Source organism: Montipora foliosa, chromosome 7 (genome assembly GCF_036669935.1).
Source record: "Montipora foliosa isolate CH-2021 chromosome 7, ASM3666993v2, whole genome shotgun sequence".
Lineage (NCBI taxonomy): Eukaryota > Metazoa > Cnidaria > Anthozoa > Scleractinia > Acroporidae > Montipora > Montipora foliosa.
In genome coordinates this window covers 16,318,721-16,331,056 of record NC_090875.1, presented here as the reverse complement: position 1 = coordinate 16,331,056, position 12,336 = coordinate 16,318,721, and the positions used below count along the sequence as shown (strand labels likewise).

The 12,336-nt window shown below is 39.2% G+C and overlaps 1 protein-coding gene across 2 annotated transcripts in view; it reads right to left on the bottom strand.

Annotated features, from left to right (window-relative positions):
• Positions 1–582: 582 nt before the first annotated feature.
• Positions 583–12,336, bottom strand: part of LOC138010832 (coadhesin-like) — a 29,304-nt gene continuing 17,550 nt past the window's right edge. For both annotated transcript variants that reach the window (XM_068857824.1, XM_068857825.1), the window contains exons 13-20: positions 11,888–12,021; positions 11,284–11,425; positions 9,858–9,914; positions 7,128–7,218; positions 6,188–6,348; positions 4,212–4,488; positions 3,444–3,960; positions 583–2,695 (exon numbers count right to left, since the gene is read on the bottom strand). In XM_068857824.1, the coding sequence (XP_068713925.1) occupies positions 3,444–3,960; positions 4,212–4,488; positions 6,188–6,348; positions 7,128–7,218; positions 9,858–9,914; positions 11,284–11,425; positions 11,888–12,021 (1,379 nt within the window). In that variant the 3' untranslated portion in view covers positions 583–2,695. The remainder of the gene's footprint in view (positions 2,696–3,443; positions 3,961–4,211; positions 4,489–6,187; positions 6,349–7,127; positions 7,219–9,857; positions 9,915–11,283; positions 11,426–11,887; positions 12,022–12,336) is intronic.

Here is a 12,336-nt window from a genome sequence, read left to right as displayed (position 1 = left end):
CTCTGTTTAAAATATAAGTGCTACACGGCCAACGTTTGTATAAACGTAACCTTTCCTTAAATAAACATAAGTTTATAAAACATTGTTCTTACCTACAACGCCTGCACGTATCCACTCCAAAAAAGCTGACGTCGTAACCGAAAAAAACTTCTACACTCTGAACATAACTCTAAGCCGATTTGTGGACTCCAAAATCCTTGTTAAAACACAATTGTCCCAATTAGTGATCTTCACCTTTCCTAAAGTAGGGTCGAAGTTGCTGAGATGTTTTCTCAAACTAGGCAAAGTCCTCCTTCAACGACGTAGACATGTTATTTTCCTATGAAGTGCTATTACTAATGTGTTTAAACGCTGGCCGAAAGGACAGTTTTCACCATTAAATTCTCCCCAGACCAAGATGGAGAAAGAAAGCTCGGTTTTTTCAAGCTCTCTGTTCGACAAACATGGCGGGCAAAGCTTGATCTGGCAACAAATTAAATTCCCGCTAGCCTCGAACGGATTGCAAACTTTCGGTTCAAATTTATTGAAAACCGCAGGGATAACATGGACGAATAAATAGTTTTTTGATCATCGAAATGCAACGGATTAATTTTCTTGAATCTGCTCAAGAAATACTTTGTTGAAGAAGGACTTTGCCTAGTTTGGAAAAAAAACAGCTTGGCAATCTCGGCTCTACTTCAGGAAAGCTGAAACATCATGCTTGAAGATCGCTAATTTGGACATTTTTGCAAGTTTTTACAAGGATTTATATGGGGTCTACGAATCGGCTAAAATCATGTTGAAAGTGAAACAAGTTCTTGTTCAGTTTGTTACGTCAACTCTTCGGAGTGCATTGAATTTCGCTATACGTTCCTGTAATGGAAGAGAGCAAGGCAAACGTTTCAGGTAAGAACATAATTTTTTTTAAAGTTTTTGTTTATAGGAGACTTCACTGTACTGTTTACAAACAAATATTTTAATGTTTACGTTTGCCAACCACAGAACAAAAGAACCCTTTGTTTCAACAGCCAATAAACTTCTGGTTGGCTTATTAATTTAATGACAATAGGTGACGTAACGGTTAGTATCGCTATAATAAGGTGACACAACACTTCTCTCCGAACTTTTGACGCCATTTTTCTAATCTAAATGATTTTTCCTTAGATTTTTCTAATCTAAATGATCATCAGTTCAGCAACTTGAATGGTTGCAAGGGAAGCCTATTAAAAACACTATTTCATTGTGGAGGAGCTTCCTTTGGCAAACGAACGCTCTGGGTCTGAAGAGAAGTTCCTCCCTTGTAATTGTATGTGCTTCCGAAAGTGGTTAGACTTTTATTTCTTCTCGGATAAGGACTATAAACTGTTAATGTAGTGTTTTTTGACTATGCAAGGAATTCATAGTTAAGGAATTTGCGGTAGCCTAGTACACGCATAAAAGGAAACTCAAATAGTAGATAAACCTCAACTTTAATTAAGCAGTTGAGTTTTTCCCGATATCTGAATTGGACAAGTTGCATGTGATTTACCGCTTACCTGTAACCCTGTTAACTGTTTCATGGTTATCCCGATCAAGGAAAGTTAAGGAAACTCGCCATAGAAGTAAGTTTATGATCGATGTTATAATATTGCGTCAATCATTTCAGTTTTGTTAGTTTATATGGATTTCTTAAGTTTAAGATATTGATGATCACTGGCCGCATGGTATAATGATTGTTAAAAGTGGGGTGTTAAAGGCCACACACACACTATTCCGAAATGTGCAGGGTACCGAGTTCCTGGTGATGTGGTCTGGTTCTGTCATACTGTTGGACTACAAGGGAGACTACCTATGTAGTGTACCCTACATGTATTCAAATAAACTGTTTCTTACTTAGGGCCAGTACTTGCTAGAATGCGTAAAAAAGTTTTCACATCAACAAGCACTGAATACACAAGTTTAATTGAATTTCTATCGATGTGGAAAGGTTGTTAAAAGAGATACAAATGTACAGTATGATGTCCCATAGTATTCTAAATGTTGCTTTCGCTGGGAGGCGAATGATGAATGGAAAATAACTGTCAGCTGATTTTGGATTTACAATGTTCCAAAATAGTTTATAGCTGCTTAAAGTCGTGCTTACTTAACGAACTGGCTTAACTTATTTCAAACACAAACTGTTTGTGCGCAGTAGACTTTACTTGGTAAAAAAAAAAACATTTTGACCTTTAAATGTAAAAAGCTCAACAAAGGTTTAGATATTCGTCTGTCTAAGTACCAACCTATCATGAATTAGCTTGATAGCTGTTAATTCACCAATAATTATTAGTCTTTAACTAATGATGAACTTCATGACAGAAATTTCATTGTTTGATATATTACAAGAAGCCAAATCGAAATCTTGAGTCATCAGTCTTTAATCACTAAGATCAAGTAAATCAGGCTTTCCAACAGCTGGGCATTAAACAGTCTCTAAACGATATGGTAGCTAGAGATGATGATGTCGACAGATTTAGTCTACAGACGTTGTCAGCTTCCTTTCGTAATGCATGGAAAACCGGGTTCAACTGATTTTTACTATTAACAGCTCACTGGCAGGCGTTTTTAAACATGTCTTGATTTGTGTCGTCTCCACTTTGTGCAGAACTTGCTGAAATACTTGGGTCTGTTCACGAATTTTCCATGCATGAATAACTTCTCCACCGCCTCTTTGAGTCCAACATATGTACATTGACATCTAAGAAAAAAAAAAAGGCAAAAGCAATTTTCTGTTAGCTTGCTAACTGCCCCGTTCAGTAATCAAAGATTCGTTAATCTTCCTTTTCGCAAAAATCACTCTTTCATGTCTTCGAAATATTCATTCAAAATAAACTTGCAAAATGATCAAATGAACATGATACACTGAAGAACGATTCAGTTTGTGGTTGACCACACAACATTAAATGAGGCTAAGTATCATTTAGGCAAAGTTAAAACCAAGCCAATGCAGTGGTTTCTCCTGAGATATTTGGGGGGTCCGACTCCACGGAGGTTTGCAGGGGCATTGCCATGTGCTTTATCTTGAATCACCTTGCTGCTTACCAGCTTGATTTTCCCTTCCTCCCTTCCATGTTTTAGTGTAAGTATACCTTCCACACACTGGTCTCAGTAATGTGTTGACGGGTGCGGTGGTAGGTGGACTGAGGCTCATCAGTTGCCATCTCGACCTCCTTACTGCTGAGGCGCAGTGTTTTAAGACCATGTTAATAACGGTATCATGCTCGATTTGAAAAAACAATGTTCAGCCTCAGCCACAAAATTAGAAGTTCTTAGTGTATCAGGGAATGACTTCTTAGATTTCCTGACAACATCAGCCTCAATGTGCTTGAATTTCGTCATTAAAATGCAAATAATTTTGACTGGATTTATCCCAGGACATCTGACCTACGGGTAGAAAAATTCGTTTTAATTTAGTCATCGTGACGTTTAAGATAACTGCTCCTTACCTAGAGTTGTGATCCCACCACAGAGTATTCTGACTCATCTTCTGCTTTGATTTGAGATCCAACCTCGGAGTACGTAGGGTCATTATCGGAACTGAGTTGAGCTCCAACCTCATAGTACAGTGGTTCGTCTTTTGCGTTTGACTGATAGGAGCTCCCCTCTCCTCCCATGGCTTTCTTCCACTCCTCCAGGATATACATGTTACGGTCTCCGCCATCTACCGAGAAAATAATTTCTTGTTCCTCCACCCCTGGGAGTGTCTCGGATCTTATTGGGTTTACAAAAGCCCGGTCTCCTTTTGTTTCACCTTCTATAGTTTCAGTTGCATTTCCCCGTGAGGAGTGATCCATCGTTTCGTATACATCGATACCCATCTCCCCCGCTTCGGCAGTTCCGCGAGGGTTCTCAAACATATCGTAATCGACGGTTTCAAGTTCGTCCGGGTTCTGGAATCTTGCCATGTTCTTACCACGGGTACGGATGGATGATTTTCCCCTTTCAGCTAGCCATTCAAAAGATCTGTTTAAAAGAATAAAAACGTCAGTACTTCAAAGTTTAATATAGGATTAAACAGACACTACTATTGAAGATATGCTTTTGACGCTGAATATTAGTCGAGAATACCACAGGAAGCAAAGGCACGCACGATCCTTCGTGAGAGGGACTTAAATCCAACGCAAAGAGTGCGATAACAAAAAAACCTTCAACTTCAGGGATTGTTTTAATCCATTCCATTAATACCGAAGCTAAATGTACGTTCGAGAACTAACCTCTTAAAACCGCTATTTGCATATCCAGATTTCCTGCTCGATTCACTGCTATTAGAAGACTTCCTAGAAATAGTGGAACGGGAGCTACTCGGGACTCTCTTTAGGTTTGCGCCACTTGTCATGTTCTCAGTGTTATTTGAACTCATTGATAGGGTGCTGGCGTTGCTGTTGACAGCAAGGACGTCTTCAGAATAAACGGGGACTTCAGAGTGTATCGCTTCTGGTGTCACTTGTTCTTCTTTAGTTTCATTGGCCTCGATGCCGAAGTGAATTATTCCTAGTAGACGAGGGAGGAAAGGCACGAACAAACGCGACTGATCAGTAGTTCTCTTGAAACGTTCCAACATCACGCTTTGCCTAAATTTGCTTATGGACACTTGAGCCGGAGAGGGATGTAATGATGTTATGCTTAGATAACCCAGAGAGCTCCAAGAGCGGGCAGCGAAAGAGCACATGTTAGCAGGCGATGCCATTAACTTCTTACTGTTATTACCCAGAGGAGGAATGAATAGTACCCGATAATGCAGAGCGATTTCTATTATACTGTCAACTGAAATCGTGACGTAATCAGTATCTTCCAGCCACAACGCAGAGGTGAGCAGTGCTGGAGACAGTGCCATGTTGTGTTTACAAACAGACCTTGGTGTCAAGGCTTCGGCACTCAAGCATAGTTACATGTGACGCCTTCATTGCGTGTCCGAAGAAAAATTTGGTGTCAAGTTGAATGATTTTACGTGTGCAACATTGAAATGTAGGGAAGCTCATGTGAGCTACATCGAGTGCTTGAGCGAACGGAGGCGATGCGCAATCTTGGGTAATACCCGATGTTGTTGAGAGTTGATCTGTGGATGTGTACTTCTGCTTTGCTGGTTCAAATTAATTATCATTCATTAGTTCAACAGTGAGTTCAAACTGAAATCTGCGTTTGTGCGATCGCTTTCGAAGGCAATGATCAAATCATAAGTGCCACTTGCGGGCTCATTAAACTTGTGTATTTTGATAAAATCTTGAACTCCGAAAGTATGAGAAAATGTGGGTACTCCTGGGTACTTCTCCACCAAAATGTCGTTTCACCATCGATCCGAATGAGTGCTGTCCATATTTGGAAAAAAATCTAATCCACAACTGAACAAACAACTTTATTCATGACCTCTCTTCGGGCGAGTGATCACATTATGAAACAACCACATTTTGAATTATCAAAATATGAGTAGTCTTCCGTGAGTCTTGATGAATAAATATTAGAAACTAAATACAAAGTGATGAAGTATTGACAGACTCAAATCACTTACCATTATAATCGAGAAAACCTACAAGAAATCACGAACAAGATCGTGTATTTCATCAACTGAGCGCGCCATTTTGCTATTACCTTTGGAACGAGATGCCGAAAAGACGTCTGGGATACTATTCATTTTTCCTCTGGTTATTACCGTTGAGTTATTAAAAGCATTATTACAATGGTGAACAGCACTTTCCTTTGAATGTCACAGCTACTATGAAACTGCGACATGACCTGATCTTCAGAACTGATTTAGGCCGTTGTCTGCGCTCCAGGCGTGATTCGAACTCTTGAGCAGTCACAAAACCTTCCTTCTACCAACTGGGCTGGCCTACCTGTCGGACCAGCTTTGGTGCATGTACGACTTATGTTTTTAAAAATTAAGTTGATATAGGGGACGGTGGCTTTTCTTTACATTACGGGTATCCTAAAGCTATTTATACCTTTCAATCAGAGAGATAAATTCTGAAATCAATAATGCGTGAAAAGAGGTTCTAAGATTTGAACATTACTTTTTAATGTGTAACTTAAGTTGTTAAGAAACCAAAACCTCGCTGCTGTAGAGACCAAGTGTAGCACTGAATGTTTATATTGATACGGCACTTAATTCTTTGTTACACGGAAAAAGGGGGCTTCAGCGCAAGTGATCACTAAATTGGCCGTCCGTGAGCTAACATATTAACGATGGCCTTACCTGACGGTTTGCCACTTTCTTCTGCCATTTCAACTGTAACTTCTTGAATTTCACTCTGTCGAACACGGTTATGCGGAGATCCTGTAGCAGATGGCATGAATATCCACCTGTTGTCTACGTCATCATCGATGAGATATGTAAGACCCTTCTTCTTCTTTCCCCTGAAAACGAGTAAGGTTAATCATGACTTATATCCTGTTGATAATTGACGATGTAAATTGCAATTAGGATAATGATAATGATGGTGTTGATGATAATGATGATGATGATAAAGGGGAGGAGGAGGATGAGGAGGAGGATGATGGTGGTGGTGATTAGGATGAAGATGATGAGGATGATAATGATGATGATGATTATGAGGATGATGAGCAGGAGGATGAGGAGGAGAAGGAGGCTGATGATAATAATGATGAGGAGGAGGAGAATGATGGTGATGATGAAGATGAAAATGTTAATGATGATGATGAGGAGGAGTAGGAGAAGGATGATTAGGATGAGGAGGAGAGGGAGGATGATGATTAGGATGAGGAGGAGAAGGAGGATGATGATGTTAATAATAATTATGACGATGATGATGATGAGGAGGAGGAGAATGACGATGAAGAAGATGGTGACAAAGATGAAGATGTTGATTATGATGATGATGATGATGATGATGAGGATGAAGGTGATGATGATGATGATGATGATAATGATAAGGATAAAGATGATGTTGTTGATGATGATTATGATGATGATGATGATGATGATGGTGATGATGATGAGGAGGAGGAGGAGGAGGAGGAGGAAGAAGAAGAAGAAGAAGAAGAAGAAGAAGAAGAAGAAGAAGAAGAAGAAGAGAGGAACCAAACAATTGATCATGATGGTGATGGCGATCCATTTTGAAAAAGCCAACATGTGAAAACTGGCAAAGTCTTAAAATTCGTGTCCAAGTGTTTACCTCGCACAGCAAACATGCCAGCAGCAGTAATAAGAGCAGGCTAAAAGAAGGAGAAGCGATAGAACTCCAGCCAATACCCACAAAGCTATTACTGCAAAAAAAAAAATAGTAACCCAAGTTAGACGATCAAAATTAATGCTCCATCATTTGTGTTTACGGTTACTGTCGATGGGTTTCTGTTGTATAGGGACTCAGTGTCCATAGTTTCTTGAGACAAGCTAAAGCGCTGTTTTAATAGCTGCGATATTGATTAATAATAGTAATAATAATAATTATTATCAATTTATGCAGCGAATTTTATATTAAATATTCAAAAGCGCTTTACAATGTAAAACGAAATGCAATTAAGAAGAATGTAATATAAAAATTAAATTAATAATCGATTAAATAAAAAACCCATATAATAAATAAAAAATTCGGGTGTAACTAATTGTCATATGCTTTTTTAAACAAAAACGTCTTTAAGCGTTTCTTAAAAATATCTAAGTTCGAGAGCCATTCTAGTTGTCAATGGAAGTCATCAGAGATACATCAGAGTATCTGATAGATACATTAGAGTGGAACTCGGCAAGCCCCCTTTAACTTATGACTGTTTCCTTGCTAAGATGGCCTCATATACAAAAGCCCTTTTGAGACACCACCGCTTGGCCGATAGTGCCGGGACAATAGTCTCAATCCCAACACCGGAAACTCCGTGCCTTATTCTTTGCGAATATTTTTTTGGATTATTTTAAGTTCCAAAAAGTTGCTGAATGAACTGACACTGATGGGTTGTGAGACGGGGCTTACGGTTTATAGTCTGAATTGAAAGGTTGACCATTTGAAGAGAAGATTACAAGAAAAGAGTTTTTTTTCCTTCTCATGTCACTCATTTTCAGAACCTAAGGGCTGGTCTCCCCAATTAGTAAGCACTTATGCTCGGCTTAATAACCTAGAGACTTAAATAAAGTGACCGGTGGCCCAGTTGGTTGAGCACCGGGCTGTCACGCGGGAGGTCGCGAGTTCAATTCCGGCCGGACCAACACTCAGGGTCTTTAAATAACTGAGGAGAAAGTGCTGCCTTAGTAACTACATCTGCAAATGGTTACACTTTCAAGTCTTCTCGGATAAGGACGATAAGCCGGAGGTCCCGTCTCACAACCCTTCAATGTTAATAATCCTGTGGGACGTAAAAGAAGCCACACTCTTGTCGCTAACAATAGGGCACGTAGTTCCTGGTGTTGTGGTCTGTCTTCTGTTTTGTATCATGGTTGGGAGGGTAAAAAAAGGGGCCACAGTAATTGGCGCAAGCTGTTGTGGCGCTCTGCCAGCTTGACTGGCAAAGTTAATAAAATCAAATCAAGAAATAAAAATTAAAAATTATTATTATGATCCGACCAGAATTCTGGTGTTTTAGCGGTATAAAGGCATCTGTTGTTAGTGTGGAAATTTATTGAATGCATATTTGAAGTGCGGGTTACAGACGAAAGAGAGAAGTAATCCTCACACTTGTGGACAACTTAAGCAATTATCTCTTATAGACACCTGAAAGGAGCCACCTGAATCTCTGCGATGCTGGTGCAACGATCTACCAACTGAACAATGACGCCACTCAGTTGGGAGCAGGTCAATTGGTTGGGCTCATTTCCTTGCGTGAAGGACTCGACGCGACCCAGTTGGTAGAGCATTGCATCGGCATCACAGAGGTCGTAGGTCTGATTCCCGTTGGAGCCACGTATAAGAGATACAGTACCTTGTAAGTCTATAAGAGACAATTGCTCAAATTGTCCACTAGAGTACGAAGATCACTTCTCTCTTTCATTGGTGCAAATTTCTCGTTGGATTTTTTGTTAAAAAATGGAAAATCCTTCTTTATGATTTCAAAATCCTGATTCAAAATTTCCCAAAGAAATGCGGTACTAGTTTCTTATTAGGGACGTTAGGTCAGGACGACGACGACGCCAACAACAACGTTGTCTAAAAATATTATTTCCCGTTATTGTAACAATTTCGTGATAACTCCACGCTGTTCGGAGTGGAAAGTGTTTATCAACATTACGGCGGCAATAAAATTGGCATAAACGGTGTGGTTGCTTGGGAAGAAAATGTTAAAATATTTATTCAGGTTCTCACGTCCTCTGCACAACCTCAAATTTAGTCAATTCTTGTCGTTGTCAGGACGAGGACGGCAAAGAAATGTATCAAAATGCGAAACGTACGTACAGGGCGTGAAGATCCTTTGCTTTTGTTCATTTAGCCAATTGCTTTGTGGCGTTTTTGTAGCTGTAGTCGTCGTCCTATTGTGAGGACCCTATTGTTTAGCTTGCGAATACCAATTTTACAATGACTGCAAAATTCTCGCGTGCTCATTGGCTAATTTATATTGTCAATAAGCGGACAGACACATGAATTTATAATTTATGCGACGATGACGCGATATTGCTTGCGTCAGATTGATGTTTCTCGCTTTTTTGTCTCGCGTTCTTCTCGCCTGCCTTTTTGTTATTGTAAAAAACAAATTGATGTCAGTTTTTCATGCGTCTGTCCTGTTATTGACAATGAATTTCGTCATAACATTGTCAAAAAAGACTGCGAATCCACTCGGCTATCGCCTCGTGGATCCACAGCTACTTTGACAATGTAATGACGAAATTCATGATCAATAACATTACAAGCGCATGAAAAACTGACATCAATTTGTTAATTGACCACCTAAATATCTGAAAAGATTTGAATTAACCGCATACTTACATAATCCTGTTCCTCCATTGGTTTGAGTGAAAGGTTCATCACCCCCTGGATCTCTTCCTGCAAAAAAAAACACATATATTAATTAATTAATTAATTAAATTATTTATTTATCAATAAATCGATCAATGTTTAAAAAAAAAAACAAGAAAGGCAGGTCGTTTCTGAAAGCTGTGCCGTTTAATCGCAGTTCACCTTACATATGAGAGCTCCTATCGTTTCAAAAGGAGCCATAAAAACAACACAAAAAATGAAAGCTAATCGAAGACAGGATGTGAGTATTCGATGCTATGTTGTTAAGAAACGAACTTGGAATGAGTTTTCTTCCTCTCTAAGACTTGTAGAGAGTTGTAAGGTGAAAGTGAACCGTTTTTAATTCCGTACACAAGCCATCGCGATTGTGAGTTTATTTAAAGCCGGTGCCTACTAATTCAAAGGTATTTTTGCGCGGTTTATGAATCTGGGGAAAAGCAGATCTTAATAAGTGTTATTGAAATCCAAAAAGAAAACTGGAGGTTAATCACGCATTTTTAAAGATAATTAATCAGCGATATTTGTAAAAAAGCTTTAAAATACAAAGCAATGTATGGCGTTGTTTTCTAAATTAAAAGTTAATTATCTCAGAAAAGTGCGTGGTTACTCTGAATTTTCTTTTTGGATACCAATAGCATTTGCTAAGTTCTGCTTTCTCTGCATAGTAAGCACCACCCGTAGGAAACCCGAGTATCTCGAGATGCGCAGAACGTATGCACAATAACAATCGTAGGCACTTTCCTCAAGAAACAACCTGTGAGTTAGTTCAATATATTTTTTGCCATCACAAACATGGTACGGAATTTTTCATTTTAAGGAGTGACGAGTCTCATATATGAAAACAACAACAACACAAGGTACACATTTCGATACCCTACTCTGCGAAAATAAAACAAAAGGTTCAGATCAGCAACGAAATCTTGGGGGACTGTTTTGTTTTGTAGTTTTGGCTACACAGTAAAGCTAAACTTTGACAAATATTATGCCAGTTCCCACTGCAAACTACAGCTAAGTAACTTTGCACGCTGTGCGGGTCTATTGTCAATAAAAACTTTGATACCATCACTGACATTGTGGGTGTTGTGCAATGATCAAAAATAACAACAATAACAGAGACAATAAAACAAAACCAAGGAAATTTGAATGAAAACTCACTTGTTATATAGTTCTACTATGTTTATTTTCGAGGAACGTTATTCGGAGGAATTGGTCATCCAAATTTCTATAACTTCATTTGATTTTCTCTGCCTGAAGTTGATTTGATGTCATTTGATTTGCAGTCTCCCCACAATTGAACTCAATAAAGGGATTAAGGGAATAAAGGGATTATTACGTATTATCGCATTATTGCTACTAGCGTGAGAGGCTTTGTTCAGCCGATTGAAGTACTTCTTACCTGCTGCACATCCAAATACCGACACTTGCATACAGGGAAGCTTTTCGAAGGAAATCGGATGAAAACGAACATATTGAACAGGGCCACTGGAGTTGAGGTTGTTGAAAACAACGCTTGTTGGATTTGTGTTGCCTGTAAATTCCTAAGGACAAATAAACAAACAACAAGACAGACTGTTTGCGAAGTACGAAAGAAAAAAATTGACAGGCTCCCAACTGAGTGGCTTCATAGCTCAGTTGGTAGAGCATCGCACCGGCAGCGTAGAGGGCATGGGTTCGAATCCCGTTGAAGCAACCTAAATGTTTCAGTTGTCTATAAGAGACGATTGCCTAAATTGCTCAGTCAAGTGTGAAGATCTCTCCTATCTCTCGTCTATAACCCGCACTTCAGACATACATTTCTTCCATACGATAGAAAAATTGCACAAAAGCGGGTCCCACTTGACCCTGGTGGTGATGGGTAATGTCTTGAAAACGGCCCGTTAATGATTGACTGACTGACTAAATGAATGATGATGAATGACTCGTTGGAAAGTAAACTAACTTGCTTACAAACTCATTTTACAATAAACTATCATCAGTACCGTGAATATAGGGTAACACACCTTTCTTGCTCCATCTTCTTCGTAAAATGAGAAGGTCGAGCCGTTTGAGCTGAGCGATACGAAAAAGCTCGTTACAAAGGCATTCAGTTTCTGGTGGCCTTTGGTCGCTACGCGGGTTGTCAGAACCAATACTCCTTTACGAAAAAATAAATAACGAAAGGTGAGATAGTTGCCTTTGTGTGGGTAGTCATATGACTTCTAGTGCAATTTGTAAAGGAGTGAATTTTGGCAAACTCCAGCAAAATTGCACGAGCCCGTACGGCGAGTGCATACTTATTTCAAATTTCCCGAGAAAAATCACGTGATTACTCATTAACAATATACATGAAAAAATAATTATGCAGACGTTACGCACGCGCAAAACGAATCACAAATAACATATCAAAATTTGGCGAAATCCAGGATTCGCATCTTAACTATCTGTAGGCTTCTTTAATCATGGACCAATA